Source organism: Lytechinus pictus, chromosome 15 (assembly GCF_037042905.1).
Source record: "Lytechinus pictus isolate F3 Inbred chromosome 15, Lp3.0, whole genome shotgun sequence".
In the NCBI taxonomy this organism is placed as follows: domain Eukaryota; kingdom Metazoa; phylum Echinodermata; class Echinoidea; order Temnopleuroida; family Toxopneustidae; genus Lytechinus; species Lytechinus pictus.
Window position 1 is genome coordinate 30,016,119 of NC_087259.1, and position 22,919 is coordinate 30,039,037.

Here is a 22,919-nt window from a genome sequence, read left to right on the forward strand (position 1 = left end):
TTCTTTAGGCTTTTGTAAGTCTTATCAACTAAAAAAAAACATGCTTCTGGATAAACAGCTGTACAGAGACTTCCCTTTTTAAAAAATAAGTCTTCGGAGAGCTGAGTAGGTTTTTGCTTTGAGAAATACAGTGTGGATCAACTGGTTTTATTATTCTCCTCAATGTTGTAATGTTGCGCTACCGACGAAGGTAATTATCTTGAAATTAATCAAACCTCAATTCTAAGTTCTTGCATTGAATGTATACTCCAATCTCTTATTAATTGAATTCATGTGGTCAAATGTAGTGAAGGTATCTCTTTTTTACTCAAGGCGAAAGCATTATTTTTATGCATTTTTTTCCCTACACTTTTTCAGTTTAACTGTATATCCAGTTACTTTTCTTGTGTTACATGTACATCTGTTTTATTTTCAACATTTTACGTGTACATGTATGTATTTTTTTATTCCTGTATATTCAGTTTTAAAGGGATGGTTCGGGTTGAAAGTATTTATAGCTTAATAAATAGAGTAGAATTCACTGAGCAAAATGCAGAAAATTTCATCAAAATTGGATAACAAGTAACAAAGTTATTGAATTTTAAAGTTTAGCAATATTTTGTTACATCCCCACTTGTTCTTTTGTATTTTATATGAAATTAGGTTTATTCAAATGTTTTCCTCCAAGAACTAGAAAAATTAGATTGACAACTGATTTAGTGCATTATATATTTATTGCTGCAACTTATTTCATTATAAGGGAGACATACATTGTATTATTCACACAAGTACGAAATAATGAAAAAATAATGATTTTATGTAATAACATAAGAAAACGGAAAGTGGGGATGTAACATCATCAGCCCACCTAATGAATATTCATGACGACTGTTTTCACAAAATCTTGCTAAACTTTAAACTTCAATAACTTTATTTTTTGTTATCCGATTTTGATGAAATTTTCGGCATTTTGCTCAGTGAATTCTATGATAATAATAATAATAATAAACAGTTCTTGTATAGTGCATATCACGATTATGAATAATGTCTCTATGCGCTTCCAAAGGACTTCGATATTATTACCCCAGCTGTAGCTTGGCAGCCGTAATTACTAAGATTCTATGTATTACGATATAAATATTTTCAGCCCGGACCATCCTTTAAAGATATTTAGCAAGGTTATTAAAACACTTATATTCATGTCTTGCAGGAGTAAATCAGCTAATCTTGAGGTTATTGCAAGTTCAAAACCCAGGTATGAATTAAACCTTTAAATTACACGTATGATTCATTATAAAGATAGAACAATTTAGTAATTAACATTATTGATATGAAATTATTGTCCATTAGTTTGATTGACATTTCATGAGTTTCTTCAGTGATTTCATGAAATATTTTGTAGTTTTTCAATGTGTTATTAAATTTTTGAAAAATAAGTTTAAAAATATTGCAAGTAAATTGAAAATTGATCCTTGACCCATTAAATGTATCAGCAAGGAAGAGGGGGGGGGGGGCTGGCCCATTCATTGTTTAAAAAATTGATGTTCTATTTGAATCAATTTACCCTTTGATATATTGTTTTAGTATGCTTTGATTTGTTGTTTTTGTCCTGAAAATATTATAGTGAATAAAATTAAAAATGTACTTAGAAAATAGTGATTTCTGCTGTAACTGTTTTATCTGGCTTTCCACTGCAGATAAGTATGTAAGTACATGGAACTAGAAAAACAGTGCCCGGCATGAATGCAAAATATGTGCCTTTTCCAACATCATGCTGAAATTATCTGCAGTCCATTATCACAGCAATTCATTTTCTATTCATCTCTTCAAAAATATCTCTCTTGTTTTTGGTGTGCGTTCTTGTTTTCTTTCCCCATTCTTACTTTTACCTTTTTGTGGCTCCTAGAAGTGCACCCCATCGTACTGAATATGAACCACAGTGTGCTTGAATTGAATATACAATTACATGTATTTACCTTGTGTCCTTTCTAGGCATGCCAAGACTAAGACTGATGATGCTCCTGTTCTAGCCCCCTTCCCACCCCTCTGCTTTAAGATCAATGCCCGACCACCCCCAGGAAAACTCTACTTCTTCTCATATGGACCCACGATGAACCCAAATAGGTAAGACAATGATTAGAATAGAATATAACAGAATATATAATTTATTGTCTTCTTCCCTCTCCCCTCGAAAAGAAAGAAAATGATGCCATCCAGGTGTACAAACAGTATTCATGTAATTATAGCAAAAGAATATCAAATCATTCAATTATGTATAGCATTTATGAGGTACCAATTATCTAGTTGCCTATTAAATGACACACTTGATATTACACTACCTTAAGTACGGACAGTGATTTTCTGTTTAAAAAAAAAATGGTCTTTATGTTGCTTAAACCTGTTATTATGTCATAGAAAATGTACACATCATAACATGAATTCTGTTTTGCAAAGGTACATTCAATGAATTTTCACATGAAAAGTAAAAACCAGATTTTGAATTTTGATTTATCAGTAGAATTTGATTTACCATTAGACAGAAAACAACTGCCCCTACCTAAGCCCCAGCTGAATAAAGGTGCTTGGTGTTCTATAAAGCTAACAATACAAAAGTTCGGAACTTGAAAATGAAAATCATTTCTTGTCTAATTTTTGTTGTACCAATGTAATTGATATATTGATAAGTATCTTGAATAATTTTTCCAATTACAGATGATAAGAGAATATTTTTTCCACTGCATGTGTTTTACATTAACAGGTTGTCTATGTATATTGGATCACAAGCCGAGCAGAGACTTTGGGGTATTCTGTTCGGATTTGCTCTCAAATTCAATAAGAAAGGTAATTTCACATCACATATACAATCAATATGTAAAAGCTCTTATTCAATATCACAGAGACATTAATTGTTAGCAAGACTTCTGTATAAAAAGATAAAAAACAATTAGTTCTTAACTCATTACTTAAGGGTGTTCATTGAATGGTCAAAATGGGCCAGCTGTTTGTAAATCTCAATTATAAGGTCAGCCACTATGCCTGATTAACTTAGATGTAAAATGTTTACTAGTTGTAATTGGTTATTAACCAGCTTGGCATTATACAAGCAAAAAGCTGTCTTGTTGAGTTCATGCGGGAGTTACCATAACATAAATCAATAATTGCCCTTTTTTGACACCTTGATATCGATCCTTTTTCCGATGAGATATTTTTTGTTCACTGAGTTATTTTGTTTATGCTCATGATCATATGGATTATGCTTCCACTAAAATTTAATGACTTTTTTTTGTGAGTTTTATATATAACTTTTTTACTTGACTTCATTATCCATAATTTTTATTTTAATGGTAGGCCTATCAGATTTAATATTATGGTCGGAATTATTCCTGATATTTGCCTATGCTTTGGAGATTGGCCCCAACCTAATATTTGTAAACTTAGTATAGGGGAAGGCGGGGTAAGTTGTGACACTTTTTGCATTTTGCATGTTAAAATTGATATGACTAGTAATATTGTAGAAATAAGTACCTTGCCTTTAAATTTGATTCTTGGGAAATATTTTTCACCTATATATTACTTTCTACCCCCACACTGAAAGTCGTTGTGACCTTTGAAAAAAATGATGTCAAATGGCTCAACTTGCCCCATCTGTGGGGTAAGTTGTGCCACCGTCTGGGGTAAGTTGAGCCACAAAAACTATGTACAAAATGTATGCGGGAGAACCAGGATGTAAATTTTTCATTTAAAGTCTTTTCACTTGCTAATTCTCTATAAATACTGACATCTTCTAAAAGTAAAAGAACTGTCACGTGAATTTGCTCCTTTCTGCCTGCATATCAATGGCTTTTTATGTTTTTTAAATTTTTTATTATATATTACCATAAGAATTACCATGGCTCAACTTGCCCCATGTTCGTTGGCTTAAATTAGCCCCGTCCAAACTTTTTGCGATATTTTCACATCCACACATTTCTTATGCATCCATCATGTAAAAGACTATGACAAGAGTGAGAATCCATACCTGGACTAACAATTTTATTCTTATTTCTATAATATATTTAAAGACGTGTGTGGGTAAAAAGCACTTATCTATTTCACACCCTTTTTCACTTTTTTTGCTGAAATTTTTATTTTTCTCTCTAAAAAAGTACTTTTTGTTTCAAACTTGAAAACAATGTGGTGGGGTTAAGGGTTATGCAATGGGTCATCAATTAATAACACCATCACAATGTCTGACTCATTCATTATTAGCCTGTGGGTGGTGGCTCAACTTGCCCCTATGCTCAACTTACCCCGCCTTCCCCTACATATGTATGTATGTTTATTCTTTTTCTCTTTTTCTAATATTAACCCTAACTTTTGGCTATTATTTATCATTTCACATACTCATTTTAAAGATATTTTATATGTATATGTTATGTACCTGTTACTTACATCGAAACTGTACATTAAGTTTTATACTACTGCCCCGCATTGACAGTAATGCGTCATGACCTGGGCCTATCTTAATCTTTATTATGTTTTGTATTGACTTTGTAAATTTCTTTCCTTCATTGTGATTTCAATAAAGTGATATCAAATCATGTATGTTAAATTAATTATGATGAAACTTTGGGGGAGTATATGAATGAATTCATTGAATATTAATTTAAGAAATATTTTGGGTGTTTTTCTTCAAAATGTCCAGGTGAAGACTTAGAAGCTGGAGGTTTTGCTAATATTGAGTTTTCTCCTGAGAGTTCTGTAGAGGGTTGTGTATACTGTATGAATCCATCTCAGCTAGAATCCCTTGACAAGTTTATGGGCTGTCCAGAGGTAAGAAGAGTCTTGTATCACTGTATGCCTACGTCCTCAGTAGTTGTTTGCCGGAGGGGTTATGTTTTCAGGTCATCCGTCTGTATCATTTCATTTCTCATTATGACAGGTCACAATTAGAAAGATTAACTTCAAAATTGGTTCAAGCTTGCATATTAGGAGTTACGATGATCTGAATAATTTTTTTTTTTGGGGGGGGGCATCAAGGTTAAAGGTTAATTGTCATAAGTTCATTAGATACCTGAAAATGTATCTTGTTCTTGCAATGAGTAAAGAACCATTTAGGATTCATCTTCAAACTTGGCTCATCTTCAAACGTATTGGAGTGACGATGATTTGAATAGTATTGGGGTAATGAAGTTGGATATCTTAATTTATTTGAAATTGCTAAAAGTATTTACATGTTGCTCATCTCTTTCAGTTCTATACCAAGATTGTTCTACCAGTTTGGATGGTAAACTGCCAGGACCCCAATCAGCTTGGAGTAGCTCAGTACTGTGTACCAGCTGTTATGTACATTGCACAGGACAAATGGACACATACAGGTATTATTGTCTAGAGATTTCTTTATATAACATAATCAAGCTTGTATTGTGATTGTGCAGTTTATTGTTGTTTTCTTCACTCTGAAGCCATGTTAAAAGTTTCATGAAAAAACTCTTGGCAGAAGTAATGAAAATTGACCATAAAATGAAGCCTAATTTCGCTTTTGTTAACATTTTGATTTCCTCTCTCATAGACATTGTGTAAACTTTGGGTGTATATGTTTTAGAGTAAGTAATCCCTTATTCATTATGGTGGGACTTTCATGCAAAAATGTCTTTGGCAGTGATGTTTATCAACCTATGGGCGGAATCCTGAGAAAAAATGAAATTGATTTATGGATGAGTGAGCATGCATTAAAGTGATCATTTCACTTTGTTCTGATTTTAAAAAATTCTCCTTTTGGATCCTGAAAATGGGCTAAACATTAGGCTTATAGTGTAAAAATACCATCCCAAAAGTTTCAAAGTATTATATTTACAGGATCAATTTTAAAACCTTGGAGATGTAAACCAAAGTTTGAAATAATTGGGAGTTGGTTTCAATGACTATGTGTATACAGGGAATCTGTGCACCACAACACATTAATTCTAGATGAACACAGCATGACCTACATACAGTGTGTACAAGGTATACACTGACTGTACAGTGCAGCTAATAGTGTGTGTATAGGAGATACACACAACAGCAGAGATGCCAACCGTTACGGATTCGCCGTATTTGTTCCGATTTTATTCCTCCAATTACGGTGTTACGGCAACAATAAAAAGGTTACGGAAAAAACAACTACAATACATGTGTATTGTGTATTGCTTTGCTGTGCATGTGTATATACGCGTGTATTGTGTATTGTGCATGTATATGCGTGTATTGTGTATACATGTATCGTGCATGCAGCGTGTGTGTGGCCAACGGTAAACCAACGGGAGTTTCTCTACTGAGATTTCTATTGCAAGCGCCTCCGTGCGCTGCTGCTGAATACACAGCGAAGTGCGGAGTGCAAGCCGCGGATCATGCATGCACAATGTCAATGGCGATTGGGTGGTTGAGCGTATAAACGATGCTACTTCGCGGGATGTTCCTGAGAAACTCCCATTTGTTCCTGACAAATATGGTAAATATTCCTGACAACCATCCCTTTAGGTTGGCATCTCTGCAACAGAAGGCAGTCAAAATAGCCAACAGACTTTTTGAATTGAAGAAAACTGGTCATAACTCATAAGCTGAACCCGTCTACTAGACGGTTCTCAAAATCAGGCTAATAAATTGCTACTTGTATCTAAATTAGAGTTTTTCATCCTATATTGTGGTCTGTTTCAGGGTTTTTGAGGACAAATACAGGCACTCATACGCACGTTTCAACTCAGTTTGAGAATTTTTTTTATCAGCTGCTCACAAAGTTAAACGATCCCTTTAAAGGGAGAAAAATCTCATTTTCAAAGTCACCAGACTCATTTTTAGGGGTTGTAAACACGATAATTGGGGGGCTAATGATGGATTAATGATGGATTATGAAACGGTATAAACACCATAAAAGTCAACAGAAACAAATTTTGCCCAACTCTGTTACACTACCCCCAAAATGACTCTTGGGACTTTAAATAGTTGTCATTTTTACTTTAATCTTTGATAACTCATGCATGACTCAACCAATAAATCTCATTTTTTCACAGAAGTTGCTCAATGAGTGAAGAAAACTATCTGCGAAATTCTTTATCTCAGAATTATCCCATTGGGAAGTTACAGCACTTTGATTAAGGGGGTACTTAATATTTTTTGTTGAGTATAGATCACTTGTTCTTACTTCCTCTCGGTGATGGTCAATAACTTAATATATCTCTTTAATTTCCCATTCAGATGAATCAAGTCCTCTTGCCAGTGGATACAGCGTCCGACAGTGCATGACTGGTGCAGACCTTCTCTCTCCAGCCTACAAGCAACATATTCAGACCCTGGTATGCTGACCTCTGACCTGGTAACCTGACCTAATAACTTCCCTGGGAATAAACCTAGATGATCACTCTAGCAATGTGTCCTTGGGATCTGAACTGGTGGCATGGTACATAGTAAGATACCCTGCAGGCACGGACAATGTTTGATACTACAGTATAATAAACAAGTCTAGCTCAAGTTCCTGCCTGAACTTGTTCCTTGTGAACTTGCAAGGCAAGCCATTATAAAGATATAATCTTGTGGCGTGGGTCCTGTTACATAAAGCTTAGCGATTGACTGTAAGGCTGATTTCTATGATTGATTGCATTGATAATTGTGTATGATCAGTCATAAAAAGCCTCACACTCAATCACTAATCTTCACGTTACAAGGTCCAATCATTCTCACTGGGAAAGCTGATGCACAGAGGATCACACAAAAAAAAAATCCACATGCAATGAGAATGTGGGTTGAGTTTTTAGACTTATCTGTTAAACATTGATCACTCCCCTCAACTTGAAATTAAAGCTGTGCTGTTGAGAGAAAGAAACCCAAAACATTTGAATCTATATGATTTACGGTATAACAAGGGTTGCATAAAACTTACAGTTAGAGTCAATGGACACTGGCTTTTTAGAGTTATGCTGCATTCAACTTGCATTAGGATTATAACTTCAAAAGGAAACAATTTAACAAATTCTATAACAGAGGTTCCACCCCCACCCTTTCAAATACCATTGTGGAACCATATAATTCTGAATTCTCTGAATGAATCTTTGATATTGTTGTAGAATAACTGTTTTCATGGGTTAAGTCACATCATTTGACAACAGATGATGTTAAATTACAAGCTCTGATGATATTCAACCCACTTTTGTGGGGGTGTATTCTCATAGCCATTGTTTTGCTAAACCTTGGTATACTTATGCCACACTTTTATGGAGTGTCAGTTGTCGACTCATTAACAACTAAAAATTTTACTTATTTTGCTGCAAAAAGTCAGAAAATTAATTATTTGAGACAAAAAATTAGAAGAATAAAAAATAAAAAATCATGAATTTTTAATGAATTGATACATTATTATTGCCATGAATATAGAAGAGTATTATGAATCCCAGCATTCCATAGAGGTGTTTAAAATTCTAGTTTAGATTAGGACTAAACCTAGGTTTAATTATCAGTATACAACCCAGGGGGGTTGAATTCGTCCCATTAGGTTATCATGTAATTTAATCTAGGGATTGAAGCTTCATGAATTCTGGCCGTAATGGTATTTAAAAAAAGAAAAAAATATGAAACACCAAGATAAAAGGTAAGACTATCATTTCGAATAGTTTGTTTTAAATTGAAATAAGGCAAATGAATGGATTGTAATTAATCAAAATAATAATGCACAAAAAGTGGCACTTTGTTCTTTTAATATTTGTTTTGATATGCACCCTGATCCACCTTGTTGATCATTACTTTCTTTCATCCCACCTTCAAATTGGCAGCACTTTTATGAGTACAGTTGTACAAGTTACAATGTAGTTTGAATGTGAGTGATGGTTTTATTATTTTTTAAATAGAAGGAAGAAGATACATTTTAAGTTGAAAATCAGTTAATAGTTTCATCTAGATTTTGATATTTTCACTGCTTTTGTGTTCTTTTCAAAATGGATTAATTGTTGAGTAAGTGGTTACTTTGAATGATGCATGTATGATTCTGATAAAGGTACATGTATTGCCAAGTTGAAGAAGTACACTTTCCAAAATTGATGAAAGAAAAGATACTTTGCCAAATCACCCGACCTGTTTCCTTATTGTGTGTAAAACCTCAACAAAATTTCCTTTAAGCGGTTTTATTTATATCACATTGAAGCCAAAAACGTTATCATTGACCGTTATTGTAGGCATCTACATGTATATGGACAACGGATTAAAATAGATACATGTATACAACATGGTCAGTGAGATCTACAGCTGAAATGATTAGTATTAAAAATCGAGATCCCTGATGCGTTGAGTTAATGATACTTGTATATTTCCATTTTCTTGAATGAATTACTCAACTATGCTGTGAAAATATTTTTGGTATAATTTATTGCTGTAGTGAACTCTGAAGGAAGCTGTGAATGAGCACTAAAACATTCTTAAGAATTATCGTAAAAGATGATGGGATTTTTATGATACATTTCTTGTAATATTGATGCATCTTAAGAAAAAATACATGTATTTCAAATCAAAATGTTTGCATGATATCACTGTGGACTCTGTTTACACCATTTGCCTCCAAATTAATGATGATTATACTTCTACTGAAACAAATGTCTTTCACTCATTTATGTACAGAAAAGAGTGTTTTATATACGTGAGTGGACTTTTAGATTTGAATCCTAACGTCTTAAGCGTTGTTATTTACAGTACTGCTTTAAAAAAAAAATCGTATTTATCTTCGTTTACGTTTGAGTGTTGTGTTAGAGTTTGCTGCTGTTTTCTGATATTTTGAAAATCGTGTCAAAGGTCATAAAGGTATGATTAATCACAAAGTTGTGTATTCACATTGTATATTGAACTCTTGAATTATTTTGACTGCATATTTTTGAAATCAAGTTTTTGTCTACAATGATTTTGAACACATTCATTCCATTTACCTAAATCTGTAGTCAATGAAGAGTAGCACTATTCAAATCACAATCTTATGCATTCACATATTTTACATTAAAATCTGAAGTGATTTCTTTTAAGTGTTAAACTTTAATAGTTTAATTACAATGTTTGCCTCAGAAATAGTAAAAAAATAATGTTTTTATTGATTATTTGAAGTATGATGTTGTTTTGCCTAATTATGCCAAGCAAGTGTACACTGTCTTAAAAGAACTGCTGTAGATAAAATTTGTATATGTTAGGTAAATATGTATCTATTCTTTGAATGGGTTGTGTGTGCATTATGTTAGTCAAATTATTAATTTGTGTGCATCATAGATGTGATATTCACCGCAAAGGACATTTTTGTATCTCAACCATATGGAAGCTTGTAAAAGGATTTCATCATATATATTTGTAGATGAAGCCAATGTCATGCAGACTTGTATTCTGCACTCTGGTTTTATTTAAACTCTGGTACCAAGTTGTGCTTAAACTATGGCTAGCCAATTGCAACATAGATTTGTGACAGTACAGGTTCAATTGAATTTGACACTGAAACATTCATAAATGTCTGAAACATTCATAAATGTCTGGGAATAACACCTTAAATAGTATTCTTCACCATTACAAGCACAAGAAAAGAGCATAGTAAAAAAGTATTTAAAAAAGTCAACTTTGATATATTGGCTTTCCATAAGTTTAGCACATCATTGAACCATGGCCTAATTGAAATCAGACTTCAGAGCATGGTCAGTGTCTTTATTGAGGCTCAGTATTGCAGCTATGGTAATATTTGATTTATTTTACATTTGTTGCTTTTGATTTTGGGACATATTCCCAATTTGTATGAACCCTACAGCTTTATGCCTGTGGTAAATCCATATAAGTATATGTTGGATGGGCTAAATTACACATTCTGTTTTTAAATTAAGTATGCTTTCTTCTTTCCATCTCAATTCCATATTAAGTTTATGCACATTTGTTCACTTTTATCAATCTAAGTATGTATGTATATTTTTCATAAGTGATGATGATGATGATCTACAGCATTTATATTGTGCCATATTTCTGTTCAAAACATTCATAGGCACAGGCTCAGCCAATTAAGCTAATTACTACACATCTGCTGAAATAAGTGACTGATTTAACTTTATTAATGAATTGAATGAAAACACTGAATATAATTTTATACAGCAACTTAGCAAAATTATTTAGAATTTTTTTTGATAATTTATTTTTCAATTTGCTAGGTATGAAGTAAGTATCACTCATAATTCATATTTCATAAGATATTGTGAAATATTTGATTTATGTAAAAAGAAAATGAGTTTAAATGTGAAAATTAAAGTGGCATAATTGAGGGAAATATATATTTATTTTAGACTAAATAATTAGAACTGAGATGACAAGAACCAAATAGTCACATTTTGCCAGTTTTTTTGTTTTTGAAAAAGAAACAAATAGATGCTGGAGACAAGCCACGTATTGCACAGAGAAACTACTGACAAAATAATTTGCAACGTGAAAATGGTTTGAAAAAAATAGTAAATTTCAATCATAATTTCAGCCACTGATTATTTTTTAGAAGGTATGCCATACAGTCTCCTGTGAATTATCAGTGATAGATCACAGGAGACTGTATGGCATACCTTCATAGACTGATAGCTTTTAAACAGATTGTGTATTGAATGATTTCTTTTTTTTTAGTTATTGCAATAACAATTATACCTTGGTCACATTTGCTCTACGGCGGCCGTACGGCGAGTCGAAAACAGCCGTTTTATTAATTTTGATTCAAACCACCTATATGTAGTTGGACAAAAAATGTTAAAACGGCTGTTCTCGACTCGCTGTACGGCCGCCGTAGAGCAAATGTGACCAAGGTATTATTGTAAGTAGCATTTTGTTATTCATGCAATAGCACACTACTTGATGCTTTTTTTTTAATTCTTCTGAAATTCTACCAAATTCTTTCTCATGGAACCTGTAGTATTAATGAAAGAAATTCTTAAATTATAATTAAAAAACACTATATACCTTGATCAATTTATAAAAATTTAAATATATGTAAAAGGTTTGTATGCATTTGCACATATTCTATAGAAAAAAAGAGCAATAAAGTGTATTCCGTCCTGAGTGAAAAATGAGAGGATATTGTGTCTATCATGTTTTTGATGTCATTTGTAATCTTGTGACATGTATGGTTTGTTAAAATGTATTTACACTGTTCTATTAGAAGGGTATATACACTGATAGTTTTTGAGTGGGTTTGTTTGTTTAGATATTAATGACCTCACTAGTGAGCGTCCTAAACGGCTTGAAAAAAAAATCTACTAAAAACCTTGTAAAGCACAATGCACCTGATCATTTCTCTTCTCTAAGAAGGAAATGTAAATGATTACTCAACAATCTCTCTTTTCATATACATTTATTATTATTGTCTAATACTAACTCCGTGTTTGATGTATTCCAAAACGGCAGTGAACCTAGCGAAATGTGTATACATTCTAAATATTTTATTTCTTGATATTACAAAAATATAATCAGACTGGTTAAAAAACGAATATCCAATTACATTTTTAAACTTCCCTGGGTAAAACATTAAAATATTCTATATTACAAACTGGAAACATGAGGAAATTAAGTGAATTAATAAATTAATCCCTTTGAAGAATGGTAGTGATTGAAAAAGTGAATATTTAAGAAGATCGACTGCACGTTTTGTTGGGTTCCCGTTTTACATTCCGTGTGCTGTGCCCGAAAGTGGTCCCATAACGGAACTTTTGGCCTATAGAGATGACAAAATATGAAAAGACAAAAGCAGGTTTTAGTTTCAGTCCTTTATGACATACGTGCAAGCTCGGAAATCTATTTCAAAACATAAGACTTTAAACAAGTTCAAATATCTGCCAATACTCTTAAACTTGATCAATGAAAGACAGTATTAAATGAAATATTTATGAGGTTTGTGAAACGATACTGATATTTTTTCAATATAAGAGAAGATACTGTAATGCTTGAAAAGGTTGAAAGGGAGGAAACGGACGAGAAGATGTAGAAAAAGAATATTGTGAAAGGAAAGTGGGAGAATATTGGGATAAAGAATAAACTATGAGGATTAAGGTTTTACAAGTCGGCAAGGTACTTTTAATAGGGAAATTCTAACAAAGTCTGACCGACTTTACTTTTCTGTTAAAATGTTTGTATTGGTGTTATTTTACGATGGAACTGCAAGCTTACCTGGAATATGTCCTGTGTAATGTGGTACCAAGCCGGATTCAATCGGATAGATGACCGGAAGCTGCCGACCACAAAGTCGTCTCATCTCATCAACTATCTTTTCCTGCATCGGGGGCAGTTTACCCGCGGTAGGACCGGTACGAACCGGAGGACCTACCGGTACCTTACCGGTTGCATCCGCCTTACAACATTTCTCCTCAGGAGGGACCAGGCGGTGATTCGGGTCGTTGGTGAATTTGACTAGGGCTCGGTTGGTTAGGACCGGATATCCGGCGCCAATTACATCCCTTGCGTTAGGTACGTTACCCGTGTAGCCTGGTTGTTTGAATAACAAAAATGATTTAAAAGATATGAAAATGTACTTTTCATTATAATTATATATAAAATGTCATCATCGAAATGACGTCATAAAAAAGAATGACAACCTTTTTTAACGGGAGGGGGGTCCTAATTTGTTCATGATGCCATGCATATTGTCCATATTATGCTTAGGATGCAGTGGTTTTTTTTTTTTTGGGGGGGGGGGTGTCGGTGGACTTAGTACGAATTCGGTAAACTTTTATCTGAAGTAAGAATTATTCCTGTCAGCTAGTGATCTATTAAGTATCCAGCTTTTTGAGAAAGTAAGCATTTATTTTGCATAAAAACGCTTAAATGTTTATGACACTGTTGAGTTTGATTTGTTGAATTAATTTCTTAAGTTATTCTTCACCCTCTTTACCTCTTAATTTCGTCTCATTCATCAACATTACCACCACCACCATCAGTGGCGTACCGTGGGTCACGGCATTGGGGGGGCACCAGCAAAAATTTCGAGTCACATAGGGAGCGCGCAAAGCGCGCTCAGTTGTCAGGTATACTGACCTTATATAGGTATTTTAAGGACATGCAGTGCCATTAAACGGATATGTATCTCACTGATTAAAGGACAAGTCCACCCCAACAAAAAGTTGATTTGAAAAAAGGAGAAAAATCCAACAAGCAAAACGCTGAAAATTTCATCAAAATCGGGTGTAAAATAAGAAAGTTATGACATTTTAAAGTTTCGCTTAATTTCACAAAACAGTTATATGCACATCCTGGTCGGTGTGCAAATTGGCAGACTTATGACGTCACCCACTCACTATTTCTTTTGTATTTTATTATATGAAATATTCTCATTTTCTCCTCCTTGTCAAGTGAAACAAAGTTTATTTTCTCCCTGAACATGTGCAATTACCATTATTTTAACAGTTTATGGTTAAGTTAAGTTGGTCCTTATTGTCAAATCTGTAAAATTTGAGATATTGTATTATTCAAACAATAAAAAACAAAAGAAATAGTGAGTGATGGACATCATCGACTCTCTCATTTGCATATCGCTGAGTTGCGCATTGAACAGTTTTGTGAAAAATAAGCGAAACTTAAAAATGTCATAACTTTCTCATTTTACATCCGATTTCGATGAAATTTGCAGCGTTATGTTTGTTTGATTTTTCTCTATTGATTCAAATCAACAATTTTCTGGGGTGGACTTGACCTTTAAATAATGCGAGCGCGAGCTGAACATTTTTGATATTCAGAGCTAAAAAAGGGACATTATAAGCAAATTTTTTGTAATCATGATACGTAACTACCTTGCTAAACAAACAATGCGAGCGCGAAGCGCGAGCTAAAATTTTTGTATATATTGACCCCAAACAGGGAAATTTAAGGATTATATTTTAGAATCCATTAAGAGTATAAATATCTCACCATTATAGTCATCTAATGCTATTGCCATCCTTTGCTGATTTTGTTAGAATTACATCTAAGCCCAGTCATATGAAGCACCTTTTGTAGTTATTGTAATCATGATTGTCATACGCATCTTACTAATCAAATACTGCGAGCGCGAAGCGCGAGCTGAAAATTTAGGAAATTCAGACCTGAAGAGGGGCATTCTAAGGCTTGTTTGTAGGAATTCCCTAAGACCGTACGTATTTCACTAACCAAATGATGCGGGCGCGAAGCGCGAGTTGAAATTTTTGTATATATTGACCCCAAACATGGATATTTTAAGGACTATGTTTTTTAGGAATCCATTAAGAGTATACGTATCTCACCATAGTCATCTAATGCGAGTGCCAAGCGCTTGCTGATTTTGTTAGAATTACATCTAAACACATGAAGCAAGTTTGAAGTCATTGTAATCATGATTATCATACGCATCTCACTAATCAAATGCTGCGAGCGCGAAGCGCGAGCTAAAAAAATTAGGAAATTCAGACCTGAAGAGGGGCATTCTAAGGCTTGTTTGTAGGAATTCACTAAGACCCTACGTATTTCACTAACCAAATGATGCGAGCGCGAAGCGCGAGCTAAAAAAATTAGGAAATTCAGACCTGAAGAGGGGCATTCTAAGGCTTGTTTGTAGGAATTCACTAAGACCCTACGTATTTCACTAACCAAATGATGCGAGCGCGAAGCGCGAGCTGAAAATTTTTGATATTCAGATCAGAAAAATTGACATTTTAGGGACCGATTTTAGGAGTTCATGAAGAGCAGAAATCCCACCAATCCACTAATGCGAACGTTAGCACAGACAGGAAATGTTTTATATTAAGACCTTAAAATAGGGCAATCACTTTAAGTAGTCATGAAAAATAATTATGTCAGTTGTCACTACATAAAACAATAATAACTCGAATTGCAAGGAAATATATTTGTTGAATATTGATTTGAAAACGGGAGGTTTTAGTACAACATGATTATATATCTCGTTAAACAGTCTATGCGAGCACCAGGAACAATGAAGACACAATGAAGCAAATAATGTTTCATAAAGTTATGAAAAAATGCTTCTTATGTAATATAACATAATATAATATAACATAACATAACATAACATTATTTCTTTCAATAATTTCTTCTTTCCCCACTACGTTTCTCTTCCTTTTTCCCTCTTTTTCTCCGTTTTTTTTTTTTTTTTTTTTTTTTTTTGGCCAGCCGATTGGGGGGGGCACATGCCCCCCCGTAGTTACGCCACTGACCACCATCATCATCACCATCATTATCATTATCATCACCATCATCATTATCATCATCATCACCACCACCACCATCATTATCATCATCATCATCATTATCATCACCATCATCATCATTATCATCACCATCATCATCATTATCATCACCATCATCATCACCATCATTATCATTATCATCACCATCATCATCATCATCACCACCACCACCATCGTCATCATCATTCTTCCTCCTCCTCCCCCTCCTTCTTTCTTCTTATTACTTTTTGGAGATAACTTACCAGACATGAACCATTTTTGTGGGTCGTCATCTTTCATGTAATAAGGTGACATAGAATGATGTTTCTCATTTGTAGAAACGTTATTGAACCGACCAGGTTTGTTGTCTGGTAGCTGACGTAGAGGGCAGGAGCGACAAACCTTTGTTCCCTTTATTAAAAAAAATAAAAGAAATAAAAGAAAAGAAAAAGAAAGAAAATAATCAACGAAAGTAGAATATTCTCATGTTTTTTTTTTTTTTCATCATGACTTGTGTAAAGCTAATATTGAAAAAAAAAACATAAAACATAAAACCTAAGAAGAATAGAAAAGAAATAAAGAACGATCACGATCAGTGTTTCCAATTAAAAAAAACATACAGTAAATGTCATATGGCATCTCATATGGCGTGAATTCAGTAGACATAACCATAATTATCATATAATTGCCGATCAATGACGATACACAGCTCTCTAATTACTAGGCACTAAAACGAAAACGACTCAAATCCGACCGCTGGTATTTTATTGAAAATTACGTAACAATTTCTGATCGGTCTGTGCTCTAGCTTGGCTTTGTGACTAATTTTCCTTGAATAAAGTTTGCTATAAAACATTCCAAAAATACGAATAAAATTGATTTAACTCTCTACCTCTGGTAATGATGAAGGCTTCAGTTTTCCAGACTGGACCTGTTGAACTGTTTTCATGTTATTTTTTTTCTTCTTCTCTCCTTGTTGATCTTGTTCAAATGAAGCGATAGCATCTCGACATCCTTCAGCATAACGGTTGCCATAGTAATGCTGGGATTTGGGTATATAACCTGCAGTTTAAAGTAAATATCGATTTTCAATCATAATTGGAATTAATTTCCATCTTTAATAACCTTCCCATAAAAACATTGGCGATGTGAATAAACCAAGAGATCACCCGATTTTAAAACATAAAAAAAACATTACCCCCACTAAAATGCTATTCTAAATGCTATCCCTCGCTTGGCATTTTATTCAAAAAGACTCTCCACACATGCTTAGAAAGGTATATTCGTATATAATTATATAAAGATACAAAATCACGTACTGTATTCGTTATATATTGGTAAAGCGGTTCTAAACTTTGAGTCTAATCTTGTTTGTACCAGGCCGCAGAAGTGGGGGGGGGGGGGGGCTGCCCACCCCCCACTTTTTTTTCCAAAACCGTGTACAAAAACGTGAAAATGACCATAGGATTGTGATTTTTTTGCCTACCCCCCCCCCCCCCCCACTTTGAAAACCGTTCCTCGGCCCCTTCTGTGAATGGGTTTTATAGTGAAATAGGAACGTATTGAGGAATTTGAATATTCATATTGAGAGGGAATTATGAAATAACAAAATCATTAAGTATTTCTAAGGCAATCAATGAAATGAACATCATCCATTCTTTGATTTTTCCCCAAGCTACGGGTTACACTGTGCACGATAATACAACAAATAATCAAACTCTCTTTCCTCTATATACCATAATATTGGATGATATTTGAACCTTTGAATATTTAGTTTAACGTTATTTATATTAACAATACAAAAGTAATAAATTATTGTGCACTGTACCTGTATAACCCGGGACCATCTGGCCAGTAAATTTCTGGTCCCCGAAGCTAGCCTTCCGAGATTGGAAGAGAAGTTCTTTCCCAGCTGGAGTGTTCCGATCTGAAAGACATCAGGATTAAAAATTTGATTGCAAATGATATCTCAGGGGCGAATCCAGGAATGAACAAGGAGCAGTGATGTAAATATGATATAAATATTCTGCCTAATAGGAATGAAAATAAAAACAAAAACAAAGAACAAAAAAAATCAAAGGTCACCATTAGAAAAGCAATTAGTCAAAGATAAATGCTTAGAATTATTGACAAGTCCCAAAAGGAAGGTCGGGGTGCAGAGGGCCTTTCGCCCCCGGATCTGCCCTGCTATTATATATAGCTAATGCCCTAAAAACGGAAATATCAAATGAAATCATTAAATTGGTTAAACACTCGTCGGGTCTTCGGTGCAGCGGCGTAACAGGGGTCGGTGGCAAGGGGGGGGGCAAGAACCAAAAATTTCCCGGTCATATCATGGTATGAACAGGTGTAATGGTGTAATGAGGCGACTATTTTGAGAAGGCCAGATATTGCGTATCAGGCAGAATTTATCTTTAAAAAAAAAGTTGCGAGCGAGCGAAGCGAGCGAGCAAAAATTTTGACCTTTTTAATACAAAAATCAAATTTTGTGATAGATTTTGACATGATATCCAGAGAATAATATATTTCACTTTTCTTTCTTTATATTCCTTTTTTGTGGTCTGCGTACGCCACTGTGAACAGGATTCTGTGCGGCAGTAGCGTGAAGAGTAAAAAAAAAAACCGAAGGGCGCATTATAGCACATGTGCTAAAAAGCTGCTTCATATAAGTCCCGAGCGAGCGAAGCGAGCGAGAAAAAATCACATTTTCCTGATAATCTAACTTTGAGCTATTTTTTATTCAGTAAATAAAATCATATCCTACACTTTTCCTTTGCTTTTCTTTCCTCCTTTTTTTGTTGTTCATGTTTGTAGAACTTTTTGAAGCCATGGCCCAATCCTTCCATACGCTGTGCTGTGCGGTTGGGATCCGGGGCGGAGCCCCCGGAACTTCTTGATATCAAAGCCATTTAAACCTCGCAGATTGCCGCTATTTTAATCAAATCGCGGGCATATACAGAATATAGCTTAATTTTACACAACACATTTATTCAACCCAGTTGCGTAATGAACCAAATATTTTGAGGGAGCAAAACATTGCAATGTAGGAAAAATTTGTAAAAAGTCGCCAGCGTGCAAAGCGAGCTGAAAAAAAAAAGCCTATTGAAATTAAATTCTAATTATGTGATATATTTTTCCATTATATTCAGCAAATAACACCTTTTATTGTTTCCATTCATTTCATTTTACGTTGTCTCATATAATTTATTTGATTTCCTCTTGGGTGTGGAACCAAGACCCCCCCCCCCGCCTGTCTGCCAGTGATTAAACTGGCGTTATGGAGCCATTTGAAGGTTATAAATGAAGAGCCCCTACTGCGTGGGGTCTGGGGCAAAGCCCCGGTAGCTTATTTGCATACAATTTAGCCCCGCATTTAGCAAGCTTAAAGCACAATGTTGTATGCAGTCCATTAGCTTTTGACTAATTACATTCTACCTTCGTTTCCCGCCATTGTTTGCAATTTTGTCATCTTTTGATCTATTTCCCACTGTGCTATTGCATTACATCTTTCTCAGATGTTCTTCTTTCGTACATTTTCCCGCTTTCCTTCCTTTTCCATTAAAAAAAAGTTTTTTCTTCGTTTTCTTTTCACTTTTCCCTTTCCTTTTCCTCCTTTCCTTTTCCCCTTTCCTTCCCCTTGCCCTTTCTTTCTCCCTCTTTTTTTTTCTTTTCCCCGTTTTTCTTATATTTTCCCGGTGAAATCCGCCAGGGGGGGCAACTTGCCCCCCCTGCCCCCCCGCCTGTTACGCCACTGCTTCGGTGATAATGGTAATATATGCCAGCGAAAGAAACGACCGAGGAACTAGCAGTAAGAGTAAAACATAATATAGGGAGCATAAGGGGGGGGGGGGGCGGGGTGATTGGGACTATTAATTATTAAACTGAAAAATTCATCCATTAAACATGATTACATTTCATTTCCTTTACATCATAACAGACGTTTTAGGGCATAATATTAACGTTTGAATAAGAGAAATGATGAAAAACGTATTATGGGGAGTTTCGCAGACTTAGAAGACAAGGTTCGAAAATAACGCATATAATATTATAGGTATTTCCGACAATCATTATTCACGACGGAAAAGTTTATGTTACAATCTTTATCTAATCAAAATTCTACTGATCATTCTTAATTTTATGCAATAAAGCTCATGAAATCATTACATTAATGCTTTATTTACTCACATCACAATATTTCGTCAATATCATCTCAACAAATTTATTTTGTGCATCTGTCTTTGTCTATTTCTTTTTTCTTCATCTCTCCCTAATTAAGCGTTTATTTTCCCTTCTTAACTTTTGCTTACTGATCTATATTTTCAACCATCCTTTCCGTTTACCATTGTTTATCTCTGAAACATTGCATCTAAATATAATTATTAATACCTGGATATCCTGGTGAAATTGGTTTGATATTAGCCAGAAGAGTCCTGTCTGATTTGGGTACGTGTGGGTCCTTTAATAGTCGGGTCGTTGTCCGACCAAAAGTCTCCCCGATTTGGAATTTGAATTGAGGGCAGAAACCACAATATCTGGAGAAAATAAGACAGAAAAGTAAAACACATTATCATAACCGATTTGAAACGCGATGCATATTGATTATCATCCGTACATTTACTTTCAATAAGCCTGCAATAATATGTTATTGATATAAATTTCTCCTCGAAAAGGTGTCTGTCACGGGGAAGGGGGATTGACAAGTTTGATTTGGTTTATAGGCCTATAAAACGCACCGGGTTCCTATTTCCTTGAAAAAAGACTAATGCTCGAGGCCTATACAATTTTCTTTTTGGAAGTTGGTACATGTACTTTTTCCGCTATTATTTTATTTTTTTTGGTTGTGATTAATAACAAAAAAACAGATGCCAGACACTGTCATAATCAGAAACCAAACGCACATTCGTTAGAATATCATTTTCTGATCCGGTCGGTAAACAATTCATATTGAATATTGATTTTGTGCTTGTTCTTATTATTTACTTATAGTCAAAATATATTTTGTTCGAAAAGCTTTTGATTTACGAGAATAATACCCTTTTTAATGTGTATAAACTTGAAGAGCAATCAATCATGGACGTGTAATTACAAATCAAATTTGAACTTACCCTGGGGTATGATAAGGCTCTCGATTAGTCAGAATACTCTTCCCTGGCACCATACTCTGATTGGTTTGTACAGCCACTGTCTTGGATTCACTACGGGTTGCCATTATTTTCCGTTAAAGCCACAACAGTCTAACATTTGTTCTATGATTTATCTTTTGTTGTCTTGTACTGTAGATTTATGATACTAAGACTATACAATGTTCGTTTCAGGGTTTTGTTATTTGTTGGTGATAATTTGGTGGGTAATAAACGATGCGACTTACGTTCTTCAACATGAAATTAACTGAAAATGTAAACATAGCCTTGCGCGCGCATCCTATTGTTGACGTCATAACACTCCACGCGCGAGTTGTACGGTCTTTCGGAAAATTGAGCTAAAATTCATCATGCATAAGATATTTATGAACGGCTATTGTTTTCGTCTTGATTTTTCTTGCCCCATCCCAGTTCTGTCAGGCTAATGATTAGTGACAATGTTCTATCGATTACTAGTTTTATGCAAATTTTCCATTATTCAAATTAACTCAGTTGATTGAAAGTTGAGCATAGTGTATTGCCATATCATTAGCCCGACAGAAGATATAGGGAGGGAAGGGAAAGAATAATAAATAGAGAAGATAGTGGAAAGATTCAGGGGCGGCGCTATAATGGGTGAGGCAGGGGGCGATCGCCCTTATGGAAACAAAACTTAAGAGAAAAACGGGTGCATGGGAGAGAGCATGAAAGGAGAGAGATTAAAAAAATATTTTGTCGTCTTGCACACCCCCCCCCCCTTCAAAATTAAAGGCCCTATTACAAAAGAAAATCAAAGGCAGAGAAGCAGATACAGGTAAGTTTGACAAAGCTTAGAAATAACAATTTAAACATGTTAAACGTTACCGGATTTTAAAATGTTTTCGCTGTACATATAAAGGGATATTAAATTGCCAACATAGGTCATGTAGGCCTATTGGTGATAAAGGACAAGGACATAATTATTTTCTTTCATGATGGTTTAACAAGAAAAATGCGATCTATTGCAGTCGGGTTGGTTAGGAATAGGACAATTCTATTGGTTTTTTTTTTTTTTTTTTTTTTTTTTGGGGGGGGGCGATTTCTTTCAAACTTTCACCATGTTGTTGTTATGGCTTGTTCCCCCTTGGCCTATAAAAAATGCAAATAAGATTGAGGCTCTGCGGAGAGCGCTTCATCAAAATACTTGTGTGACAAAATGTCGGATCTTAAAACTTTCATTGATTTTGACTGGCTTAGAAGCAGTTCCTATTAAAATCACCGTCGGATTAAACATCCACAAGACCACACAGGTGTCATAATAACAAAGATACACTCAATCGTAAGATAGTCTAACTAGGTCATCCGATAGATTTAAGCTGTTATCTTTCAGTTTTGCTTTATTGAAAGTCACCACCCCAGAATTTAACATACTTGTATCATCAGGGGATGGAGTCGAGGACAGGAGGTCGAGTCAAGAGGCCGGCGCGAAGAAAACCTTATCCCATATAGGCACTTTGTATACACGCACTGGCGTAAATCCGTGTTGATGGGTGGGGGGATGACTGAAATATTTTGGCTCTTTTTTGCAATCATGTTTTTAGATATGCAAGGAATTGTCATTGATATGTCCACAGTGGCGTACCGTGGGTCACGGCATTGGGGA

General features: G+C 34.7%; 2 protein-coding genes across 2 annotated transcripts in view; one reads left to right on the forward strand and one right to left on the reverse strand.

Annotated features, from left to right (window-relative positions):
* LOC129278070 (uncharacterized) overlaps positions 1–12,041 on the forward strand; it is a 29,963-nt gene extending 17,922 nt beyond the window's left edge. Inside the window, exons 10-15 of the mRNA XM_054914287.2 lie at positions 1,190–1,234; positions 1,972–2,103; positions 2,738–2,820; positions 4,664–4,791; positions 5,213–5,336; positions 7,192–12,041. Of these exons, the coding sequence (XP_054770262.2) occupies positions 1,190–1,234; positions 1,972–2,103; positions 2,738–2,820; positions 4,664–4,791; positions 5,213–5,336; positions 7,192–7,298 (619 nt within the window). The 3' untranslated portion in view covers positions 7,299–12,041. The remainder of the gene's footprint in view (positions 1–1,189; positions 1,235–1,971; positions 2,104–2,737; positions 2,821–4,663; positions 4,792–5,212; positions 5,337–7,191) is intronic.
* A 447-nt stretch (positions 12,042–12,488) lies between these two features.
* Positions 12,489–21,594, reverse strand: LOC129277658 (ciliary microtubule inner protein 2B-like). Its single transcript, XM_064110620.1, is given in 7 exon segments — positions 12,489–12,682; positions 13,135–13,449; positions 16,421–16,568; positions 17,050–17,219; positions 17,986–18,084; positions 20,544–20,689; positions 21,263–21,594. Coding segments are annotated over 7 exon segments (1,299 nt in total). The 3' UTR covers positions 12,489–12,593.
* Between the last annotated feature and the right edge of the window lie 1,325 nt (positions 21,595–22,919).